Source organism: Drosophila takahashii, chromosome 2L (genome assembly GCF_030179915.1).
Source record: "Drosophila takahashii strain IR98-3 E-12201 chromosome 2L, DtakHiC1v2, whole genome shotgun sequence".
In the NCBI taxonomy this organism is placed as follows: domain Eukaryota; kingdom Metazoa; phylum Arthropoda; class Insecta; order Diptera; family Drosophilidae; genus Drosophila; species Drosophila takahashii.
This window is the reverse complement of record NC_091678.1, coordinates 20,267,772-20,292,354: the sequence shown is the minus strand read 5'-3', so window position 1 is coordinate 20,292,354 and position 24,583 is coordinate 20,267,772. Positions and strand designations below refer to the sequence as shown.

Here is a 24,583-nt window from a genome sequence, read left to right as displayed (position 1 = left end):
CATATAATCACACTTAACGCCATTTATTTGACCCACCCACAGCAACAAAAACAACAACAATAACCACTAAAACAGCAGGAAGACATGACAGCAGGCGATTAAGCTATAAGGCCAGAAAATAAATCAAACAAATTTCGAACATTTCACCCGAGAGTTCAAAAGTCTGGGGGATGATGTGTTGGATAAAGGCACACCTGTAACTGGGCCAATGCCAAAAGCGACAGAGCGCCTAGAACGGAACATTGAGTGGAATCTCAAATATACCACTCACATTGAGTTATATAAAGGAAAATAAGGTGTGACGCGATTCATCCGTTCTGGCAAGAAAACTCATAACAATTCATACGTACATATAAAAATCATCAAGAGGCGATGCTCGATTTTATATTCGAAATCATTTTGCATTATTGGGCTAGAAAATCTACCAAATTATTTCGCAATATCTTTAAAAATAGTCCAGAGCTGAGAGATCGAACATGTGGTTGACGAGAAAATCATTCAATCCGCCATATGTGGGGTCTCTGTACTTTCATTTCCATGAATTCTCCGGTTGTGAAAGACAGGCGAAGGGGGATCATCTATAAATAGGACAGGGCAGGGTTATCAGAACGTCACGCCTCACTGGGTCAACGGCTACAGAAGAGCCGACAAAAAAGATGAACGGCATTTTTAAATTTATGTTCCCGTAACGGAAATAAATGTTTTTGAATCTCTTGTGCAAACACGAAAACATAATTAATCGGCTTTCTGTCCGTATGAAATAATAATATTTTGGAAACGAAATATTTGGAATATGTGTATGTGAGTTGCAAATAATGTTTAACTTCAGGTTATGACACAAATTTAAAGATTTCACTATTAACAAAAACTTTAGTTTTTAAGCAAGGTAAGTTTAAACCTTATGGTATTGGTCTTGGAATAATTCAGTATTGGGACTCAAATATTTTAAAAATTTTAAATCAAATTTTTAATCGAGATCCTTTGTAAGATCAAGTTTATACGTAAACGAAATGTATTTTCCTAGTTCATTGTATTAAGAGGGCCCCGTATTTTTCCTCTATGTATAAAAATATTTTCAATAACCAACTTGATTGCTTCACGAGGGGATATTTCATTAAAAAGACATTTCACACATTAGTTTCGTAGAATGCAATTGGCAGAAGCATGTGGCTTGATAAAAATGCAATTAAAATCAATTAAGAAAGAGTAGCTGACTGAAAAAATGTTTTGTCCCCCAGGCGGAGTTGCACTCAAAGTCGGATTGCAGTAGAGTGGGAGTGAGAGGGAGACTGAGAGGAAGGGAGACAGTTGCACGTGACAGCTGTTGAAATATTGCAATGACAACTGGATGCAACAAAGGAGCGAGCGGGAGAGAAGGTGGAGAGAGCGTGGGCGAGAGCGGCAGGTAAGTTCACTCGCGAATTGTTGTTATTGCCCGCTCTCCCTTTTGCACTATCCCGCTGTTGTTGTTGTTGTTGTTGACATTGTTACATATTTATGTTGTTTTTGGCTTTGTTTAGCTCGTTTTGGAAGCACTTTCGATTTTCATTTTGACGGCTTGTTTGCGGTTTTTTTTTTGGTGATATTTCTGATCGATTGCGGCTGCCTTAATTAAATTCCCGCACACACACACACCCGCGGAAAGATTTCACACATACGAGAGGCAGCAGCAACAGAACAGAAATTATTTTCGCTCGGCAAAATCTTAAAAGCAACTGAACAAGACGCTCGACAACAAATTCCGTCGAAGCTGCGCGCACTCAACGCTCAACCGCCCAACACACTCACACTCCCACTCGCACTCAAAGCATAGCCTTTCCACTCACTCGAAATCCATTCCGAGTTCAACTCACGCGCTCAGTTGCAAAACATTTACAGTTGAAGCAACAAACAGCAGCCAGAAGCAGCAGCAGCAATGCACTGACAAAAAAATGTGGAGGTAAATCTTGAAATTAAGTACCTAACCTAGACTGCAGCAAATGTTCTAAAAATATTGTCATTAAATAACAAAAATGATTGTAATATCGATTTTTAATACCTACTTGACCTTTTATTTATTTAGATCTAAAAAAAAAAAATTTAAACAATTTTGGTAAATTTTCAAAAAGACCTCAATTCTACAATTGTTTCTTAAAATTTTTGTAATTCTAATCCAAGACAACTTTAAGGCCACAGCAGCTATAGCTACTATTAAACACCAAGGTTATACGTAATTTAAACAGTCCTTTTTAACCTGACAATAAATACATAAATCCAAGACAGCTAAAATTAAAAAAGTAACTGTAAGGTTGGTCAAACGATAAACACAAAATAAAATGTGTTTGTCCTTTAAAAACGAACCTTAAACAAATCCAAACTAACAAGTATTTTTACGATTTGTTCGTTGATTTTAAAAACCAAGAAATTAGAATACTTGTTTTTCACCATTAAATACAGGTTATTTTTTTTAATTATAAAAATTTCTTAAAAGTAACTGTAAGCTTGGTCACACAATAAATAAAAAAAATGTTTGTCCTTTAAAAACACGAACCTTAAACAAACCCAATGTTATAAGTATTTTTCCAAATCAATTGGTTTGTTGATTTTAAAAATCAAGAAATTATACTATTTGTTATTCACCATTAAATACAGGTGATTTTGTTTCTAAATTATAAAAATTTATTTTCGAGTGTAGGTGTTGAGTAATTATGACCATTTGTTGTTGCGTAGGCGATTGTCATTCATTTGGTAGCGCCACCTGGCGTCCGCCTTTTCCAATCGCCTTTAACTCAATTCCCGAGTGATGCCTTTTTTTTGGCTAAACGGATGAATCACTTGACTTTGAAAAGAAACCTAAATTTAGTAGAGTAACAACAACAGCAACATATAGTAACAAATTGTTATGGCTTTTGTTCAGAATTAAGTGTTTTGTTTTATTCTTCTGGTTTTGTGTCGGTTTGATGTCGATGCTTTTGACAATTGTTCTTTTGATTTGAGAGTGATAAAAGGTGAACAATTTGTCTGCTTCCACCATTGGAATCTTATAATAAACGAGATTATCTATTGGTAAATAGAATAATAAACAGATGGCCCCGACCTGTGCCAACTCAAAGTCGTAAGAACGGGTTCTGCTTTATCGATAAGCTCTCAACAACGTTGTATTTACATTTGTTATTGGTCCAACCCAACTTCCTCAGTATCTGTAAAAACCTCTTTTTGAGATCAACCGCCAATGTAATCAATCAATCGGATTTCAGATGCCCTGAGGTGATCACCTCGGCAATTAGAATATCTTGCGTAATGCCAACCTAAACAGGTGTATGCCGTCACTATGAACACTACCGGACGAAACTGTAATTCTATGTACCATGGGTGTACATCAATTTTTTAAAGACTTTGCTTTATAACACTGTGTTACAGCAAAAATGTACCTCGAAGAAAAAAAATAATTATTCTTACTCTGAAGTCCATTTTGTCAGAATTCTTGAAATTTTTGCATTCATCGAGGTAACGCAGTGTAACTATAATTACGAAACGCACTTTATCCCCACGGATTATGCTTGGATATACCCCTGTATTTCTGGCCAAAGTGTCGTGCCTGGTAATAAATAGAACACGAGTCGGTTGGAAACCACTGACGCCCACCAACGATACTTCGATCGGCGGCTGGCTCAATGGGAACAATGATCTAATGATCTAATGAATGAAACGCGTAGTAAGGTCAGCGACTACCAGTCTACAGATTGTAAAGTGAATCCCACACCGCAACACTCGACAGACTGGAGCTTACCGATTTTCATGTCAATCGACTGACTGTTTGCTTTCAGCTCACTTATTAAACAAAATCCGATGAAGACCGCACAACGTCGAAATGCAAACTGAATGGGGAATATTCAAATCGGGCGCTGACAACTGGAGAACGCGAAGCGAGTGCAATCGAAGGTGTTAGTCTGTGAGCAATTAACATTACTCCGACCAGATGTAAACAAATATGCTAAGCAACTACACTTCAAAAATAGAAAATATTTACCTACTAATTATTGCGATATTAAAATGATTATATTAATCTGTTGTTTTGGATAAATATTTTTAATATAAGTTTATGAATATTACACAGAGAAAATTATCAAAAGTTTTAGGTGCAAAATAAGGGGTGAAACATTTTAAAAAGTAAAACGCTTCATACAAATTTGTTTAACTTTGCATTTTTAAAACTTTTCATTTTTATTTTTAAAACGTTTTTGTATGAAAACGGTACCTAAAACGTTGTATAATTTTCTCTGTGTATTATCAGAATAAAAATGTATGTTTTTAACCATTTCTTGCTAGTTTACTAAGAATAAATTGGGTTTTTTATTATATTAATTTGTCATTTTTGATAAATATTTTATTAAGCCTATAAAAATTATTCTCAGAAGAAATATATATGAATATAACAATTTCGTGCTGGTTGACCAAGAATAAATAAGGTTTTTCAAAGTGTATGGCTAAATAAGCAACAGGGCAAGCCCCTCGAAAGCGGACAAAGCTGGCAGGAAAATGCTAAATTTGTTAACTTTACATGCTATGCATTTGTATACACTGTACATTTGATTACGTCATCTGCTGGGTGTTTGTGGTGCAATTGTTTACATTCACTTTAATAATGATTTCCGATGATGCCTCAAGATTTGAAATAGCTGCTGCTACTTGTTGTCCAATGTAAAATTTTCGGCGTTTTTATTTTTTACGCCGCCGAACAGACAGCTTTATTTTCTGTTTTTCAAACTCTTCCTAAAAGTAGGCCACACTTTTAAATCTGACCAAAATATGATCGTTTAGATTTAAACTGGATTTTAGAATAAATCGAAATGTCTTCTACAATATTAACATTGTTCACAAAATTGGCAATTTAAATTTGAATAAGGTTTTTTTTTAAGAGTAAATTATAAAAAAAAGCTTAGTAAGATTAATAATTTCGAACGGAATCGAATTATTTAATGAAATGTCCAAATTCTTTTTATAGTCGTGCTGTCAAGGCCAGCAAAGAACAAATAAAATCAGGGAATAAAATATATGCCTCAAATTGGCGAAAATTTGCAATTTTAATCGGAATTCAGGGGTTTCACACTCTTTAAAGCCTTTCCACCTGTGATCGATATTCAGTAGCTGTCGTAATGTTTAAGTTTACGGTTCCAATTCTTATTTTGCTGGCCAGTGCGAAGATTGGATGGACTCGCGAAAAGTTCACCATACAAGTAAATGAAGGTAAGGATAAGTTTAAATGATAACAAAATTAAAATTAAATTTATTGATGCTTGCGTCTTGGTAGACAATGCCGTTGGTGCTGTCCTAAAGTCGGAACCCTTCGTAAAAATTAACGAGGGTTATTACTTTTTTGGGACCGAGTCCTTGAACTGGTTCGAGGCCTACGAGAAATGCCGGGAGCTGGATTCTGAGTTGGTAACTTTCGAAACAGACCAGGAGTTCGATGTCGTCGCCGCTTACTTGATGGCCAATGATTCGCGCCAAAACTACTGGACATCCGGAAACGATCTGGCCAAAACAGGAACCCACAAATGGTTCACTAGTGGCCAGCGAATTAGTACTCTTAGATGGGCATCCGGGCAGCCCGATAATGCCGGTTCAAGGGAACACTGCATCCACCTGGGCTTCATCTACGGCAACTCCCAGAAGTTCGAACTAAACGATCGTCCCTGCCACCAGGATAGCAACAGTTTGTTCAAGTATATATGCGAAGCTCCCAAATTGGAAACCATATCCATTGTGGTGTGGAAGTAAAGACGGAAGCTTTTGAAGCTTTTCCCTAAAGAGGAACGCTGCAAACTGCAGTCTTACCATACTTCAAGATAAAGTGCAATTAACAAAATAATTGTTTCACTTATCTTTTGTAAATAGGGTTTAAAGGGGCGAAGATTAGACAGGTGCGCCACTGCAAATATATCTTAAGAAATAAATAGGGCTTATTCTCGTTAGATTCCATCAGTATCTAGCGAAATGCTGAAGAAATTGGTTACATTTTTCCTGGTTGTCGCCAGTTTTAAACTGGGCTTTTCCTACGACAAATACACCACCGAAATACAAAATGGTGAGCATTTGTTATAAAATAAAACAAATATTGTCATGTGATTTAACAATTTTGTTAACAAACAACTTGATCATTAACTCGAGTCCTTTTATAAAAATCGGAGAAGGTTACTATTACTTTGGACAGGATAAAGTGAATTGGTATATCGCTTATGAAAACTGCCGCAAGTTGGGATCCGAACTGGTGACTTTCGAAACTAACCAAGAGTTCGACGGCGTCACTGCGTATTTAGAAAGCAAGGAAGAACGCTCGGAGCACTGGACATCTGGCAATGACTTGGGAAAGACTGGCACCCACAACTGGTTTACCAATGCTCAGCCTGTCACCATAAATCGTTGGGCCCCTAACCAACCAGATAATGCTGGGTTATATATACGGATACTCAACCGATATCCAACTGAATGATCGTCCCTGCAATAATGATCCAAACAGCTTGTTTAAATATGTTTGTGAGGCTCCAGAACAGGAAACTATATCTATTGTTGTTTGGAAATAGAGGTGATTGTAATCAGTTTTTGTCTAACGTTACAAAAACCTTACTTTAATATTCCTCCTAATTTCAACAAACTGTATTACCCTAATATTAATTTCTTATCTGTTCAACATTTCCGTTTTTTCTTTACAAAACGTGAACAAATTTAGGTTCAATAAACAAAGACTTATAGTAAAGATAAGATAAGAATTTTTATCAAACCTGAACAGAAACATTTTTAGTCGGAAATTTTACACAAAGAGAAAGGTTATAAGGACTGATAAATAGAATGTATAAATATTATGGGGCGCTCTTCCAATTCATCAGTCAAAAGCAAAATGTTGAAGAAACTCCTTCCAGCTCTTCTCGTTGTCTCCAGCTTTAATCTGGGATTTTCCTACGATAAATACGCTACTCAAATATTGAATGGTGAGAATTTTTGTTTAAAAGTTAATATAACCTTTTACTTAATAGCATTTAAATTTATTTTAAGGAAACCCAAACAACTTAGCCATTAACTCGAGCCCGTTCATCAAGATCAATGATGGATACTATTACTTTGGACAGGATCAGGTAAATTGGTATGTCGCCTATGAGATCTGCCGCAAGTTAGGATCCGAATTGGTGACCTTCGAAACTGACGGCGAGTTTGATGCCGTTATTGGGTATATAAAGGGCCAGGGCATACGAGCGAACTACTGGACTTCCGGCAATGACCTGGGAAAAACAGGCACCCACAATTGGTTTAGCAATGCTCAGCGCATAAATATAAATCGGTGGGCCCCCAGACAACCCGACAATTACAAAGGAAGAGAGCATTGCATACAGTTTGGTTACATATACGGAAGCTCGAAGGATTACCAACTAGACGATAGTCCCTGCGGCGAATCAAAGAATTATGTTTGTAAGGCTCCAAAGCAAGAAACTATATCAATTACTGTTTGGAAATAGAGCTGATTCATAAGTTGTAATCGGTTTTAATGAATGTATTCAAAAAAAGGTTTCTTTATTATGGACTTTATTTTACTTTATCCTTTAACAAGGCAGTTCTTTTACTATTCTTGGTTATAATCTTGATTTTTTGTAAAATCTATTAAATAAATTCTTTTTGAAAAGCTGACAGCTAATAATATTCTCCAGCATTTGTTTACCTAGTAGTAGTAGCAATAGTAGGCATACATTTGAGGATTATAAGATTTGCCGTGTTTGATTTTGTGGAGTCCTCTCCTTTGGTAAGTGGTATAGATATTACTTGAATTTATAACCAACAATTACGTTTAAAAAAATCCAAAATCATTTTGATTTTGGTGTTAGAAAGATAAAGGGCTGCACTTTCAAATGTTTTAACTGCATAAGGAAACAAAAATCCGACGCCTGTAAAATAATGTCAAAACTAACCAAAAACGGAATTTTTACCCAGCTTGAGCGTCTTTTTTTTAATCCTTGTAGGAAAGCTCTTTTGAGAACGGTCTTTAAAATAGCGTGTCAAAGCGGATAGGATTTGAAGGCATTATTTAATATTTTTGTTCTTATTTCATATTTTCTATATATATGAACAATTTAATAATTTCTCGATATTGATATCATGTTCATAATACACTTTATGGTACACCAATTGTGTGGGTTTATTTTTGACAACAGTTTTTATTCGATAATACTTTTTTCTATTCCGGCTATGACCTTTTTCAAATGTTTCCGTTAGGGGTACTTACAGCCAGGCAGGATTCCTTTGCTCCGGACTGTGCGATAAGGTTGACGCGCACCCGGATCGATCTTGCCGTACATTGTTCTATCCATGGTTCCGATCGAGATTCACTTGTTTTGCTCACTGATTTGATTGAAACGTTAATGATTAATCAAGAAACTGTTTAGTGACATTTTGTATTCCTAAAATCTTCAGGTTTTCCTGGTGTTCTTGCACTGCCACCGGCAAAAAAAAGTTTTATTTGAATTATTTATAAGCGCATTTTTATTTTTGGCCTTTCGGGGCTTGACGACGGATTTGTCGTTTTTGTTTGCGTTGAGTTAGCCTGTCAGAGTGGATATTGTAGTTGTCGTTGTCGAAGTTGTCGTTGTCTTTGCCTGTCTATCAAAGCTTTGCCCCAGTCCACCAACAAAAAAAAAAAAACTAGTTCCCTGCCCCCAGTGGAAGTCCAATGGATTTAATGATAGAAATTGTTGTCTGGGGAGTGCTTTGTGCATTCGAAATTTGCTATTAATTGACTGAGACTGACAAAATACAACATTAGAAGATTAAAGGGATTCCGTGAAGAGTGAGATATTGCTGATCATAGGTATATGATGCAATTTGCTTGAAGAATATTAATAGATTGGCTCGAAATGTAAACAAAATCCATAAATAATGAATATTATTCAGAGTTTTAAGCCATATTCTTATAAAATAAAGCTTGTCAAGTCAAAAGCCAGATCGGCCCAAAAAGAGTAATCACTAAAGATATATCTAAATCTATGTGATCTAAAGATCAAAGGCCACCAACAAGACCGATAAATTAGATCGGCGTCCAAAAACGAAAAATCGTAATATCTGAATCATTTACTCAGACTCCCTAATCCGAAGTGTGTGGGTGAATCTCAATAGATGATCTATGCAACTAACAAAATTTACGATGGTCTGTAGATTTAGTTGAGCCGAAACGATCTATAAAGACAGATTTATGGAATAATAAAAATACCAAAATGAACATGCAGGCCACATTTTACATTTGTTTCAAACAAATAACGACACATTGGAAAAAGGTAAAAAATAATAAACATAAATTCACCGACTAAAACAAAGCGAACCGGGCCGAAAATACTGAAATCGGTGAGGGAACGGGGAATCAAGGTTGCCAAATTACGTCAACACCATGATCGCCAACTAAAAATATCCAAAAGAAAAAATAAAAAGGAAAAAAGCATTTCTAGCAAATCAAAGGCGACGTTTCGTCGTCTAATGAAGGGAGAAAAGAACTGGGAGAAATGGGGGAAATTAATTGAAAATACGACGAGAGATTTCCGCAGAGCGTTGCCAAAAAAACAAGCCGAGAAAAAATAAAAACTCACTTTCCTTCCAGATTTTAGGTAAAGCAAATCCATTTCCCTCTACCTCCACACCTGAGGCATTACTCAGTCTATTTGGGATGACGTCGGGCCGAAATTGTGGGTAATTGTTTTCGGCCCCGTCTTCCTTCTATATTTAAAAGTCAAAGGCACGATTTTGTTTCTTTCGCAGGAAATTCCAAGCGATCTACCGTCGGCCGATCGCCACGATCTCAATATAAATATTTTATTAGTAAGTAGATAAAATGTGTGTGAATGCGAGTGTTGACCTTGCTAAGGTGAAAACGCAATGCGTGGCCAGAAAAAAAAGGCAGGGAAAATTCACGTGGGTGATATTGATCGCAGTGGGCGATCTCTTCTCCGGTTAGTGGCCTTTGGCCAGGTCTTACAATAAACTTGGCCAATTTATGCCGCTGTAAAGTGTATTTTTCACATTCCACTACTGTGAAAGGGCGGCTAAAAAGCGACGACGAAGTCGCCCACTGACTTTTGTGGTTTTTGGGGTCTTGATAAGATAAAGGGTCTATTGGGAGGTGGCCTACACAATGATCAAATTGCGGTTCTGTAGATTAAAGTCTTTTCTGGAGTTAAAAATTAAAGCCTTTCGATTGGTTCAATGAAAGCCTAATTGCCTTTATTTGTTACAAATACTTTTCTACAATTGATTGGCAATTTATCTGAATTATAAAGGGCACTGACAATTGTAAAAATTTAAGTTTTCTGAATAGATTTAGATGGGAAATAAAATACTTCTTTATAGTATTCATAGAAATGGTTTTTAAATTTCGAAATTAAATTTAAAAATTCTAATTCTCCCCAATCGCAAGAAAAACATTGTGTTGGGGTCCCAGCGTGCCACTCATCTTTCTCAAGCAATCGAAAAAACACACTCTAATTGAAATTATGACTTGGCGATAAGAATCTGCTTGTTGAACACTAGAAACGGGGAGAAGAATATAGAGGAAATTGCTAAACAATCGAAACTTAAACTGAAACCTGGCGATGAACTCATTGCACTACGAACACAGTGAGAGAGAATCTAGAGGTGCTAAGTACCTAGAACTAAGACGGGCTTTGAATTGGCAAACAGAACTCAAAAAAGGGGAACTGCGGGAAATAATCCAGAGATCAGTGATCTGTGGATATCTGTTGCGGTTTCATATCGAATCGTGAAAGACAAAGACAGCAGCTGTCTGGTCGTAAACGAATAGCATCAACTGAGCGTATCTACGAGATACAAAGATATTGGGGAGAAAAACGAAAACGAAAGCGATTCTCATAAGTGCACAACTCACAACGAAATGTTTATTTGTAAGCACTATGTCAGCCGAGTTTACATCATTTTCCAGCATTTCCATTTGCTGTCGTAACTCGAGATACTTTTATGAGGAAGGGGCAGGAAGTTTCCCTCGTATAAATGCACTTGGCTTCGAGGGCTTGAAATATGTGAAAAATGTCATAATTTTAATAGATTAAGTGGGCACAATTTAATTGGTTTTGTTGCTTGTTGTTATTGTTATGTTATTTTGTGCATTTCGATCCAGAAAAAAATACCAAACTAATTTCCATCTCATCGCCCACGGTTTTAATCCGTTTGGGGCCCGAGGCGAAAATAAATGGGGCTAACCAAAATTCTATGCTCTGCCAGATCGAGGCAAATAAGTCATATATTTGAATGTCTTGTCCGTTGATAATTAGTTCCATAATTAGTCGGAATGCTAATGAAATTGAAACGTTTTTCGAACAACTTGCCGAAAAGATTTGCCAAGAATTAGTGGAATCTTAAGGCGAGTGACACGAATCCGTAAATCATTTCAAAGATTATTTTTTATTTTTATCTAGCTGGCATTCCTGCTATATTGCTTATCTAAGTACTTAGCTATCTGTTTGTCAACTTTTTTGCTGCAGATATTTCTTACACTCGCAGTTGGCAATTTCCCACGCTCCAACCTGCCGCAATATCACTAACACAGTTCCAATGATTTTTCATCAACTTTTTCCCGCTTTAGTTTTTCGCCGATCACTTGATGGATTGCCTTTTGTTTGGGTTTGAATTTGTTGTTATATTTTCAACCGCGTTATCTGTGCACTTTTGACTGCACTTTGGCAGTGTGTTTTCACATATTTTATTTATTATTCCTAGAGATCGTAGGACTCAGTTGGGAGACCAAAAACCGAGAGCCCTCCGAAGAAACACACGCGCTGCGCTCGCGTTTCAGTAAGAGCGTCGCAATCGACTGAAATCCAATGGGGACCCAGTGCTCGGGCTCCATTAGAAGAGCTCTCCGGCTCTCGTGGTCGTTCATAAAGAGCGGAAGACTGGGAGAGCCCCAGTGTTTGAGAGCAGGTAAACAAACTGCACTTGAAAAAAAATATACCGTGTGTGGTTCGTAAAACACTTTTAAATAAAACATATTTTTACACAAAGAAAAAAACAGAAACAACATAGAAGAAGAAACACATATGTACGTTAAGGAAGCGAGTGCGTTTTCCTCATATCAATTAAAATATTAGTGGTACCTTTAGTCACTTAATAATATTAAAATAAATAAAATGTTAAAGATTTTACAATCTGGCGTTAATAAATATTTTAAACAGCCCACGGGTACTAATTAAAATAAAATATTATTATTTGTGCTAAATAAAAACTAGTTTGCGTAGAAACGGACGGACAGACGGACGGACAGACGGACATGGCTAGATCGACTCGTCTAGTGATGCTGATCAAGAATATATATACTTTATGGGGTCGGAAACGTCTCCTTGACTGCGTTGCAAACTTCTGACTGAAATCATAATACCCTCTGCAAGGGTATAAAAACCAATTGCTTAGCACTAAACTATATCTTGTCATAACTTTAATTCAGATGTGGTCTTAAAATATTTCCTGTTCAATGAGTTTTTCTGAGTGCCAAGAGAGCCATTTAATGATGAGAGGAAGAGCAAGAGCTGTTTTCGCTATAAAGTCGCTTTTCATTCGCTTTTGGAGTGGCTTTTCATTTTGCATTGCGGCCTGTGGCGGAGCATTTCGACCGCAAGTGGGAGGAACAAGGAACGTAAACCAGAGCGGACAACAATATTGTCGCCCGTTAAGAGCTTTCCTTTGGGTTCGTGAACAGTGGGCTAGCTGCCAAGAAAAACGACCTTTCCCTTTTGTCAAAATATAACGAAAACGTGAGTAAAAGAAAAACAAATTAAATCAATACTTTTTTTGTTTATTTCGAATTGGTATTGTACTTACATTATAGTACTACAACAGCTCAAATCAATAAAACAAAATCAATCACAAAATTGTTCTTATATCAAGTTTTTTGACAAACAATAAATACCCCTTATAAAAGTGGTAAAACAAACGTTTTTCAGCACAATTTGGTTACTATGAGAATTTTTTTTTTATACTTTCACTTTAATTTTGCCTGACTCAATCGACTTATTAAAAGATTTCGTAAATTTGAACACAATAATAACGCCTTTCGATCAACGTATCAAGTGTTTCGATCTGACTATCATAGCTTTCAATTTTGCGGCTGTTGCGCACAGTCATGGCGCGATAAATGGGTTTAACGGGAGTACATTTAACCCCAGATTTAGCCGAGTTGCGTTGGAATATTTTAATTTTCGAGGCATACGTTGTAAACCTTTTGTCCCACTGTTCATGCAGTTTCCCCAACCATCAACGATCTCCCCTGCATTGCAACGCAGTTGGAGTGTTACTCTTGGTGGAAAACGCCGTCGACCCTCAAGGCCCAGACTTAACCGATCTCAACAGATCATCTCGTCACTGCTGTTACAGTGCGCACACGCAACACGAACAGAAGACATTGCGTGTCGAGTGGGCGATGAAGTGGGCGCGCACTCACTAATGGCTGCAAATCACAATTGATGCAATTGAAGCCGGTGAAGAAGATCGAGATGAAGATGAAGATCAAGCCCCAACTTCCTGTGCGAACTCATTGACAATTAGAGTGAAACTTGTTGGGCGAAGGATTTGAGTTGAGATGATGAATGTGCGTTGTTATTGTCAATCAGCTAGAATTTTTCGAAAGTGTTTGTAAAATGGGTTTTTTAATTGATCACAACTAGGATTTAGAAAATATTAGATCACATTTACATTTTGCTGTCTTTTTTTTAATTCTATATTCATATTTATCCTTAAGTAAGTTCTTATTTGCTTTCAAAATACTTCATCTTAAATTCATAACAGTGTCCTGCAGATTTACATTTTTGCGGGTCTAAGACCACTGTGCGTAGGTGGAATTGTCAGTCAGCTGGAATGTTTCGAGAGTGTTTGTGACATGGCCTTTAGTCATTTCTTAAGAATGTCTGGGCAGAAAAAAATAACAAGATTACACACATATCCACATGGAGAGTTGGCTGCACTTCCATGAGCGAGATTTTCTTCATTTCTTCTTGCTTTATAGAAAGACATTCAGAAGAACACGGAGAGAGACTGTAAACAGCGAAGAATTGTGTCATAAAGAAAATAAAGTAAGACGACAAATACACTTTTATTTTGCTGATGGTGACTAAAAGAGCGCTGGCAGCAAAAGAAAACAAATAAAGCTGCCCGGCGGATCAGCTCGCGCTCTCATATCAAATCATTCACTAAAAGTCCAAGGGTTTTGAACTGAGAGCTGCGGAAAACCACACCCTCTTTGCCTTGAGGAATCGTGAATGATCTCACACTGGAAGTGGGGGCCTTAATGTTTTTATGTTCGATTTCCAGGTATTCGGATAAATCATAAAAATGCAAGGAATGCAAAACTCGTGCGAAAAGCACTTCCCAAATGACGGGAATCACTCCTTTATATAAATTTACGGATTTAGCGATAAGACGGGCACTTGGATTTGTTCATCAAGAACACGTAACACAACCATTTTTAATCGTGATTAATGCTTGTATGCTAACGATAAGATACAGTAAATATTTGTAATCATGAAACAAACCTCAAAAAACAATATTGTTGCGAAAATGTATATCTTTTTTTTATTTCTACTCTAATATTATTATTTTAACATTTAATTTGATTGGATTTAATTTGTTAAATATTTTAAATTTTTCTTTAGTTTATTTATGGCACAGTAGGTTGATTTATACAAATGAGTCAGTTAATAAACAAACAAAAAGTTCGACTTAGCCGCTCCTCACTGTAAACGAAAATTATTCATCCGTGAGATTTCCGTCTTTCGGTGTCGCCACCTAGCGGACATTGTGAGAATGCCCTACAGCATACTAATTAACTCCAATTAGCGACTGACCTTGAAGTGGGAGCATTATCTTTGTGCTGTTTGTCTACGTCACAGTTTTCATGCTGCGGAATTCTTTAGTTCGCGAAGTATATTTTCTTTTCGTCTGGGGAAAAGTGGACCACTTACCCAAATCATCCATTGCGTTGAATTGTTTTTGTCCCGCTTTGTGTGTTGGTGTGCGCTCTCCGCTCTTTTCCAAGTGGAATGCTCAGTTTTCTGGATTTATTTGGCACAGGCACACGCGTCTTTAATTGATGCTGATTGAACGCGAAGAGCGACAAATCCACGCAAACAATTTTTTCTACTTTTACACTCGCGACTCGAAAACCGCGGAGTTGGAATCGAGACTAATTTTAAGCTGTTGCCAGCGGCCGAATGGCGAGTATCGGTGGATTTCGCCGCGAGTTGGAGACGAGTTTTATATATGAATCACTTTAATTTTGGAGCGGCGGTCATAAACAATACAAAAAAACATTGGAGCACGTACACAGACACAGACACACACAAGCGCGCTTGGGCAACGCGAGAGAGGCAAAACAGCTGATATTCTATCGATAGGGCTATCGGTATCGTTGGAACTATCGCACCGAGCCAATTGGAATCCAAGTGGTAATAAAATACTCCTAAAATAACGGTTATCTATAACTGACTTTGAAATTCTACTAGTTTAAAAGATGAGTTAGAACATTATAATTATCTTTAATTAGTTAGTTATAAATGAAGTTACATTTTAAAACCCACGCGAAAAATACCAAAATATCAATGCCAGTTACGTTTCTCTGTCTATAAATTGCCTTTTATCTGTGGTAAACAATGATTAGTTAACAATCTGCAATATATCTCGCATTTTCAGTCTGTATAAAGATTAGGCCCATCCAGACGTGAAATGGAAAAAAGAAGTGAGGCGCCGATAAAAAGCACCAAGTTTCGAAAGCTGAGCGATGCGGACATGACGGAGGTGCAGCTGAATAATTTGGATCCTAGCGCAAAGGATAATGTCGAGATCGGAAGTAGCCAGGGAAATGACGGAAGTAATCCCGTTCAACACTCGAAATGGTTCAGATCCCGACTCTTCATCATATCCGTGATCTTCTCGGCCCTTCTGATGACCGCCATGTGTATTGGCTTTGTGGTGCACTACGGAATGTCCGGCGATGTGGGCGACATGGAAACGGTGACCTATTGGCCGGTTAATCTGCCCCAGGAGCAGAAGGAGTGGTACGATCTGGGTATAGAGGAGCTGCAAAAGGCTGTTTCCCGGGAATTTAATCGCCGTCGAGCCAAGAATGTGATTCTATTCGTGGGCGATGGAATGGGACCGAATACAGTGACGGCGGCAAGGATTTACGGTTTCAAGGAGGAGGGACTTCTCCGTTGGGAGCAGTTTCCCGAAATGGGTTTGTTAAAAACCTATTGTGCGGATAAACAAGTTCCGGATTCCTTCTCCACGGCCACTGCGCTCTTCGGAGGAGTTAAGGTTAACTACGAAACGGGCGGAGTGGATTCGAATGTGCCGCTGGGAAACTGTGCCGCCTCCCTGCAGGAGGATCACCATGTCCAGACGATCCTCAAGTGGGCTCAGGTGGACGGAATGCGAACGGGTTTCGTGACCACCACCCGGGTAACTCACGCCACTCCGGCTGCCCTCTATGCCCACGTTCCCGACCGCCGTTGGGAGTGCGAAACTGGGATGCCAGCAGAGGCCCAGGATCAGGGTTGTATGGATATAGCCCGCCAGCTGATCGAACAGCCCACCGGTCAGAGAATCAATGTCATCATGGGCGGCGGTCGTCAGATGCTCGTGTCCAATGTCACCGATTCACCAGCCGATCCCCTGGACACTTGGGCCAGCATGTCGAAGGATGGACGAGACCTCATCCGAGATTGGAGGCTTAGGAAAGAGGATGAGGGTGTCTCACATGCCGTAGTACAAAATAATCGCGAGCTCTATAATCTCGATGCTCAGAATGTTGACTATGTCTTGGGCATCTTTGCCAATGGTCATTTGATGTACGATCACGAGCGAGATCAAAGTGATGCCGGAATGCCCTCGCTATCGAATATGACCCAAAAAGCCCTCCAAGTTTTGGGTAACAGTGACAAGGGATTCTTGCTGGTGGTCGAGGCTGGCCTAATCGATCAGGCCCATCATCGGGGAAAAGCTCGCAAGGCTCTGCACGAGGTTCTCGAACTGAACAAGGCCGTCGAGTCAACACTCTCGTTCCTCAAGTCAACTGATCGCTTGGATGAAACCCTGGTTATCGTGACCGCCGATCATTCGCATAGCCTGACCATTAATGGGCACCCAGATCGAGGAGCCAGTATATTGGGTTTTGCGGGAAACTCAAAAACAGAACAGACGCCCTACACCACGCTGACGTACGGAACCAGCTATCAAGGATTTCAGGTGGATCCCAGCACACAGAACCGTAGAGATCCCACGGAGGACAATACATCCGACTGGGAATACACCCAGCAGGCAGCCATAAACACGGACGAAAATCTACACGGCGGATCGGATGTGACGATCCACGCAGATGGTGCCATGTCCTATCTGTTCCACGGGGTCCACGAACAGAGCTACGTGGCACACGCCATATCCTACGCTCTTCGAATCGGACGATTCCGGGATAGCTCCATTGCCGAAACACTGGCTGAATTTACGCCCATATAGAAGAACACAATTACCTTTACCCTCTAATGTTAAAATATATATTTAAGAGAAACAAATATTTTCTTGCCCAGCTACGTTGTAATAGAGATAGAACTAGAAAAGGACTTAAGATTAAGAACTGGCTAAATAGTTTCCTATGGGTTTGGATACCTAAGAAATATTAAAAGTTGATGTTTAAGGATTTTAGATATAAGATCGTTGAATTTTATTTTTATTTCAAAAGTTGTATTTTATTCGTTTCTTTAAATAGGTTTCTCTGCTTAATATCTCTCCTCTCTTCAGATTTTTTACGCAGTGAAACCTGCAATAATATTCATTATCTTAACAGCCAAAATGAGGATTGCTTTAGAAGCTTTTTGAACGTGAACTTGAAGGCTTGTATAGAATTATATACCTGTAGAAATAAACCCTGTTAATAAACCTATATTCATTAAAGATGACTGTTTTATTGTGTTTTTTTTAGTTAAAAATGGACTTGCTGCAACTAAACGACGATTGTTTGGAAGTTATATTTAGCTACTTAAAATTAGATGAACTACTGCCGCTCTACAATGCAATTCAATGTTTCAATGCGGCCATCGAAAGACAACTCCACCGATTTAAGGATTTCAAATTCACCATGAGAACACCTCCTGTTTTCAATGAAGACCTATTGATAAAACTGGGTCACCATCTGAACAGTCTGCACATAAACGTGGGCTACTCCACCAAGGACGAAGACATCCTGCGATACCTGAAACCCTTGTGCCAAGGAGCCTCCGAGACTCGCCGGATAAAAGCCTTAAAGTTAGATCATGCCAAGTGGTCATTTAATATGGTAGAAGCCGTGAGACAAGTGGTTCCATCGCTGTTATTTTTGGACATGCGTCACTGCGATGTGCGCGATTATCAGATAGCGCAGCTCTTAGAATCGGCAGATAAGTTGAAGGCCCTCGCTCTACTCCATGTGAACAACCAGACGGGTGATTCTTATCTGCAACCCCAAATACTCAACAGGTTGCCATCTCTGAAACTCATCCACATCACAATCCTTGGACCTGTGCCCTTTTCACCTGAACATCTGGCTGAGCAGTGCCCGAACCTGAGTTTCCTGATCACTGACCTTATCAAAAGCGATTTTAAGATATATGGTGATCCTGTGTACATTCAAAACTACTATAAATACTACAATGAATATTTCAAGGCATTATAAAGACTCATGCTAAAAGATCTCAGGGGAAATGGGTTAGTTAATAGTTCCTAGATTAAATATTATACTGACTTTTATTGAAAAGGGAATGAATGCATTTAAAAAATTGCTTTATTAAGGTAATTTTCTTATACTCAAATGATTGTTAAAAATACTGGATTCATATTATTATTTTTATATAATAAAACAAAATTCGTAAAAAATAAAATATATTTTTTTTTGGTTCAAAGTTGTTATAATAGTTCACTGAATGAATGTTGTTATAAACATTGTATATAAATCAGTTACATTTATGGAAGCAATAGTGCATCTGAACATTTTGGTAATCGAGTAACTTCTGAAGACATTTTGAAAATAATAACAATAATAATAATTCACAAATCAGTGTACAATTTAAAGTTACCGAGTAAAATTATTTTTTGGCTGAGACAGCTACCAAAATTGAATTAAAGTTTTGTGGCGCTAAGTTCAATGCAATTCAAAAAAGTTGCTCAATACTAAGATCTTCAATGTTATAAGTAGGCAAGCATTTTATACAATTGTAAGCGTATAAAATAGGTCCATTTTCGTTTCGTATCCCAAAAACCTTAATTTATTTAATAATAATTAGTAGTAGTTTTAGTTTTGTAGCTAATACGTTTTTAAATAAAGAAATAAAAAGCTTTTAGTTTGTAGTTATAATTTTGTAACGTTACATTTTAATTTTTTTAATACGGGTTTATCGACCTATCGCCCCAATGGCTCATTGGAAAAACATCGATACCAATTCGCCCCGCCACTTCTCCCATCGCTATTTCATGCCGGCATGCAATGCAAAAAACTGACGAAATAGCGACCTTATAAATAGCAACCGACTTAGCTGGCCAAGTAAACCCCCCGAAAACCAGGATGGTGGTGCGTCCGTACAACGATGAGCTCAAGTACCTGGAGAAGGTGAGCGACCACTGCTGGCGGATCAAGAAGGGCTTTCAGCCGAATATGAATGTGGAGGGCTGCTTCTATGTGAACAGTCGCCTGGAGCGCCTGATGCTGGAGGAGCTGAAGAACTCGTGTCGCCCGGGAGCCGTCGGTGGATTCCTGCCTGGCGTCAAGCAGATAGCCAATGTGGCTGCCCTGCCGGGCATCGTGGGTCGGTCCATTGGACTGCCCGACATTCATTCCGGCTACGGATTCGCCATCGGCAACATGGCCGCCTTCGACATGGACGATCCCCTGTCTGTTGTGAGTCCCGGTGGCGTGGGCTTCGACATCAACTGCGGCGTCCGGCTGCTGCGCACCAATCTCTACGAGAAGGACGTGCAGCCGGTGAAGGAGCAGCTCGCGCAGTCCCTGTTCGATCACATCCCCGTGGGCGTGGGCTCCAAGGGCATTATACCGATGAATGCCCGCGATCTGGAGGAGGCCCTGGAAATGGGCATGGACTGGTCGCTGCGGGAGGGCTATGTCTGGGCGGAGGACAAGGAGCACTGCGAGGAGTACGGCCGCATGCTGAACGCCGATCCGGCCAAGGTGAGCATGCGGGCCAAGAAGCGAGGACTGCCCCAGTTGGGCACCCTGGGTGCGGGCAATCACTACGCCGAGATCCAGGTGGTAGACGAGATCTACGACAAGTGGAGCGCCTCCAAGATGGGCATCGAGGAGAGGGGCCAGGTGGTGGTGATGATTCACTCGGGCAGCCGTGGCTTCGGCCACCAGGTGGCCACCGATGCCCTGGTCCAGATGGAGAAGGCCATGAAGCGGGACAAGATCGAGGTGAATGACCGACAGCTGGCCTGCGCCAGGATCAATTCGGTGGAGGGACAGGACTATCTGAAGGCCATGGCAGCGGCCGCCAACTTTGCCTGGGTCAACCGCAGCTCCATGACTTTCCTGACCCGCCAGGCCTTCGCCAAGATGTTCAACACCACCCCCGATGATCTCGACATGCATGTGATCTACGATGTGTCGCACAATATTGCCAAGGTGGAGAACCACATTGTGGACGGCAGGGAGCGAAAGCTGCTGGTCCACCGCAAGGGTTCGACGCGTGCCTTTCCGCCACACCATCCCCTGATCCCAGTGGACTATCAGTTGACAGGGCAGCCCGTCCTGGTCGGTGGAACCATGGGCACCTGCAGCTACGTGCTGACCGGAACGGAGCAGGGAATGCAGGAGACATTCGGCAGCACCTGCCACGGAGCGGTGAGTTATCTTTAAGTTAAGATTTTTCAAGATTAAGATTTTATTTCGAGTTTTTACGTTATATACAGCCGACTTACAATCGACCAAAAACCACATTTTTCATATTTGTCGAGCTTCTGCGCTGCCATAGCTTATCCAATCATTTTGATCTGTATAAAAAATTAAGCTCTGATCTATTGACTTTAAAATTAAACGAAAACTGGCCCAATTGGGTAGATATAAGCCGAGATGTAAGAAAAAATTTAAAAAAAAGTCCGAAGTTAAACATTTTAAAACAAATCTTTAAAAAAAAATCAGTGCCAAAAAAATATTTTCGTGATCTAGGGCTCTAGCACTAACAGAATTTTTATGGAGCACTCCAATAATATTATTTTGTAAACTAGTGTTATCAAGCTGACTTGTAAATATGAAAATATGCATTCATTTAGAGTCATCTTTATGAAAACTCTCTCCTATTTGATAAGAATAAGGTTATTACTTATTTTGTATCCCTAAATTAATCTCTTATTTGTGATCCTTAGGGTCGCGCTCTATCTCGTGCCAAATCTCGCCGCAATCTGGACTACAAGGAGGTGCTGGACAAGCTGGATCAGCTGGGCATCGCCATTCGAGTGGCCTCGCCCAAGTTGGTCATGGAGGAGGCTCCCGAGTCCTACAAGGACGTGACCGATGTGGTCGACACCTGTCATGGGGCGGGTATAAGCAAGAAATGCATCAAAATGCGACCCATTGCGGTCATCAAGGGCTGACTTTAATTTATTTTTGTGATTAAACCAATAAAGATTTATAATTTATAATACCTGTTGATCGTAAAAATTACTCTTAAACTTGTATAACTCAAAGTTAACTTTGTAATTAGTTATTTATGTACTTGTATTAATAATTTTTATATTTTTCCTAGATTATTGGTTCTATAGATTAAATTAAAAATCAAAGCTAACGGGTTTTTGTTTGCCACTCACACAGAAGTTCACTTAACATTCGGTCCGCAAGTTATACAGCTGACTGACAGTTCCGATTTGTTTTGTTTTGTTTATTAATTTACTACTCAAAATTAAATGATTAAGAATGGAAATGATTTTGTGTTTTTCCTAGATTATTGGTTTTATAGATTAAATTGAAAATCATAGCTAACGGTTTTTAGTTTGCCATTCACGAAGAGGCATCCAACAGTTTACTTAACATTTGATCCGCAAGTTAATCAGCTGATTTTTTTTCTACTCAAAATTAAATTATTAAGAATGGAAATGATTTTATGTTATTCCTAGTTTTTTCGTTCTATAGATTAAATTAAAAATCAAAGCTAACGGTTTTTAGTTTGCCATTCACACAGAAGTTCACTAAACACTCGATCCGCAAGCTAATCAGCTGACTGACAGTTCCGATTTGTTTTGTTTTGTTTATTAATTTACTACTCAAAATTAAAATATTAAGAATGGAAAATATTAATGAAGATATATGGATAAATATCCTGAAGTTCCTGCCCATGAGTGATCAGTTATCGCTGGCCCAAGTCAACGAACGAGTCTCGTACTACGTAATATACCACTGGACTCGTCTAAAATCAGCGACCCTTAACCGAGACGACCTGGAATTGCTGGACAGAATTGAGAGTTAGCACACCATCGGTCTATTGATTCCTTAATAATGTTAGTTTTTACCTAGAACTGATGCAGGATTGCCTAAATAGTTGGTCGGGATCGGTGGAGCGGTTAAATCTACCCAGTGCCAGTAGAGATCTGCTGGCGAAGTGGAAGGATTATAGATTTCCCAACCTCCGATCGCTCGACTGCCAAATGGACTACAACCTCGAGGAGGCCGACGAGGAGACCCTGCTGCTGACCGAGCTGTTCCCCCACCTGACCAGCCTCACCCTCAATAGCAGCACCACAGGGCGTTACTTGTGGCGCTGGGCGCAGCTGAAGGAGCTGAATCTCACCTGGTGCGAGTACCTGGAAACGGGCCACTTTGAGGAGATCTTCGGCAGCCTAAAGCTGACCAAGCTGACCCTGCTTTACTATGGATACAATGTGAATCTGGGCGAGGGGGTGGTGGCCGTCACCCGGTGTTCCACGCTGGAGGAGCTGATCATCGACGACCACCACTTGCTGGACGACTTCATGCCGCGACTGTTGAATCTGCCGCACTTCCGCCGCCTGGCCTTCTACACGCGGGACTACCATGAGTTCCTGCTGCATATGGTGGCATGGCACAAGCCGCTCAAGGTGCGATCGCTGCTCTTCAACGACTCCTTCTGGAGCAGTGAACGGATGACGGAAAGTATCCTGCACATGACCAATCTTCGCCGGCTGGCCCTGCACGAAGATGACATCGATTCGCACGCGCTGCATGCCATATGCCACAAGCTGCCCAAACTGGAGGAGCTGCATTTGCTGCAGATGCGCGATGTACCCTCGCCCACCCATTTGTGGAATTGTATAGATTTGTGTCCCACGCTCAGGATCCTCAACCTGTCGTCTTCCAAGATGAGCTGTCAGTCGGTGGATCCTAGCAACCCGCACATCTCAAATATTCTGGTCAAACGCAGCTATCCGCTGACGCTGCATCTCCACAACACAGGATTGGATCCCGAAAAGGTACGTTTACTTGAATAGTAGTTCTAGTCGTACACCTAACATTATTTACCATCATAGATTCTACCGACTGTGGATTATCCTAATTTAAAAATCACATTCGAACCCATACTTTTGGATATTTGGAGCTCACGATTTGTGGAAATCGAATTACATTCTGAATAAATTAACATAAGTTTCAACTGTTTACTAATATTAGTAGTAAAAAACCGACTCAGATTGCAATAAATCCCCAGGTAATCGCATTTCACACAAATGAAGTTTAATCAGTTCCACAGAAAAACATTAAAAAATACCTTATCACTTATCATTTGTCTCTATCGGAATTGGGGGTGATTGCCCCAACCTATGTATATATATCTTCAAAACGAAACGAAAAGCTCATTTTGACTTTTAAACTGGTCGGTAACGGTAATGGATCGCACAAAGTGCCACTGCAAACACAGAAATGTGAATCCCCTTAAAAGTAAAATTTTACTATTCCCTAAGTACAATACAAGTGGGTATTTTAACTGCTATTGCGAACACAGTGAACACGATTTGCAAAGGAATGAGATGGTCCTTGTTAAAGAGGAGCTGGATAAGGCGTATGACGTTATAGCCGAAATGGAATTCGAATTAGAAAGTGTAAGTGCTGCAGTAAAAACATATATTTGAAATATAACTGATTGTGATTTGAGAACAGATGGACCTACTTGCTGTCCAAAATCAGTGGCTACGTGAGGAATTGATGAAAGTTAAGGCGGAGGCCGTAGGTGTTATTCACAGGGACGAGGAGGATAATCCAGCATCTCGAAAGAACCGTCGCACTTATAGGCAGCAAGTTTCTGTAGGAATTCTAGAACCCGAACGTAAAAGCCCAACGCAAGACAAGCGTTACGGACTAGTTTTACATTAACTTGAATCTTAATGGCATTAGAATTAATTAATCAAAATCCGAGCTAGTAAATTGCTGGCTCTACAAAAATGAATAAAAATTAATCATTAATCATTATGGTCCATAAAAATATGTCGAAGTGACAGAACTCAAAGGTGAGCAAAAATAAATTGTTTAGATATCAAATGCAAATTAAAGCCTTTGTTTTTCTCTATCAAG

General features: G+C 39.5%; 9 protein-coding genes across 16 annotated transcripts in view; 8 read left to right on the top strand and 1 right to left on the bottom strand.

Annotated features, from left to right (window-relative positions):
* Pax (paxillin) overlaps nt 1-15,327 on the bottom strand; it is a 29,457-nt gene extending 14,130 nt beyond the window's left edge. Inside the window, exons 1-2 of one of the 5 annotated variants that reach the window (XM_017141856.3) lie at nt 11,519-11,659; nt 8,252-8,367 (exon numbers count right to left, since the gene is read on the bottom strand). In XM_017141856.3, coding sequence (XP_016997345.1) covers nt 8,252-8,336 — 85 coding nt within the window. In that variant the 5' untranslated portion in view covers nt 8,337-8,367; nt 11,519-11,659. Of the gene's footprint in view, nt 1-1,658; nt 1,736-3,769; nt 3,865-8,251; nt 8,368-11,518; nt 11,660-14,975 lie in introns of those variants that run through there. The other 4 variants (XM_017141858.3, XM_017141859.3, XM_017141854.3 and 1 more) reach the window with 4 other exon arrangements.
* Lectin-galC1 (Galactose-specific C-type lectin) lies at nt 5,136-5,805 on the top strand. The gene is made up of 2 exons (XM_017141864.3): nt 5,136-5,226; nt 5,291-5,805. Exons 1-2 carry the CDS (start codon nt 5,136-5,138, stop codon nt 5,758-5,760), a joined length of 561 nt encoding a protein of 186 aa, XP_016997353.2. The 3' UTR covers nt 5,761-5,805.
* LOC108057559 (C-type lectin 37Da) lies at nt 5,936-6,602 on the top strand. Its single transcript, XM_044395193.2, is given in 3 exon segments — nt 5,936-6,073; nt 6,126-6,426; nt 6,428-6,602. Coding segments are annotated over 3 exon segments (534 nt in total). The 5' UTR covers nt 5,936-5,976; the 3' UTR covers nt 6,564-6,602.
* On the top strand, nt 6,842-7,517 carry LOC108057557 (C-type lectin 37Da-like). The gene is made up of 2 exons (XM_017141863.3): nt 6,842-6,968; nt 7,033-7,517. Exons 1-2 carry the CDS (start codon nt 6,842-6,844, stop codon nt 7,488-7,490), a joined length of 585 nt encoding a protein of 194 aa, XP_016997352.3. The 3' UTR covers nt 7,491-7,517.
* Nucleotides 12,634-17,946, top strand: Alp12 (Alkaline phosphatase 12). 3 transcript variants are annotated; one of them, XM_070211646.1, is made up of 2 exons: nt 12,634-12,773; nt 15,703-17,946. In XM_070211646.1, the coding sequence occupies exon 2, from the start codon at nt 15,736-15,738 to the stop codon at nt 17,521-17,523; it is 1,788 nt and encodes a 595-aa protein (XP_070067747.1). In that variant the 5' UTR covers nt 12,634-12,773; nt 15,703-15,735; the 3' UTR covers nt 17,524-17,946. The 3 variants fall into 3 exon arrangements, with proteins under 3 accessions (XP_070067747.1, XP_070067744.1, XP_016997341.2); XM_070211643.1 differs by lacking the exon at nt 12,634-12,773 and adding an exon at nt 15,318-15,458; XM_017141852.3 differs by lacking the exon at nt 12,634-12,773 and adding an exon at nt 15,318-15,458 and having other exon boundaries at nt 15,714-17,945.
* LOC108057556 (uncharacterized) lies at nt 12,639-18,750 on the top strand. 2 transcript variants are annotated; one of them, XM_070211658.1, is made up of 2 exons: nt 12,639-12,773; nt 17,987-18,750. In XM_070211658.1, exon 2 carries the CDS (start codon nt 17,993-17,995, stop codon nt 18,713-18,715), a length of 723 nt encoding a protein of 240 aa, XP_070067759.1. In that variant the 5' UTR covers nt 12,639-12,773; nt 17,987-17,992; the 3' UTR covers nt 18,716-18,750. The 2 variants fall into 2 exon arrangements, with proteins under 2 accessions (XP_070067759.1, XP_016997351.2); XM_017141862.3 differs by lacking the exon at nt 12,639-12,773 and adding an exon at nt 15,330-15,458.
* Nucleotides 18,751-19,492: 742 nt separating this feature from the next.
* Nucleotides 19,493-21,692, top strand: RtcB (RtcB RNA ligase). Its single transcript, XM_017141875.3, has 2 exons — nt 19,493-20,893; nt 21,415-21,692. Exons 1-2 carry the CDS (start codon nt 19,601-19,603, stop codon nt 21,640-21,642), a joined length of 1,521 nt encoding a protein of 506 aa, XP_016997364.2. The 5' UTR covers nt 19,493-19,600; the 3' UTR covers nt 21,643-21,692.
* A 538-nt stretch (nt 21,693-22,230) lies between these two features.
* LOC108057549 (uncharacterized) lies at nt 22,231-23,782 on the top strand. Its single transcript, XM_017141846.3, has 3 exons — nt 22,231-22,506; nt 22,559-23,490; nt 23,548-23,782. Exons 1-3 carry the CDS (start codon nt 22,329-22,331, stop codon nt 23,650-23,652), a joined length of 1,215 nt encoding a protein of 404 aa, XP_016997335.2. The 5' UTR covers nt 22,231-22,328; the 3' UTR covers nt 23,653-23,782.
* Nucleotides 23,783-23,901: 119 nt separating this feature from the next.
* On the top strand, nt 23,902-24,385 carry LOC108057552 (uncharacterized). The gene is made up of 2 exons (XM_017141850.3): nt 23,902-24,114; nt 24,173-24,385. Exons 1-2 carry the CDS (start codon nt 23,902-23,904, stop codon nt 24,383-24,385), a joined length of 426 nt encoding a protein of 141 aa, XP_016997339.3.
* The last annotated feature ends 198 nt before the right edge of the window (nt 24,386-24,583 follow it).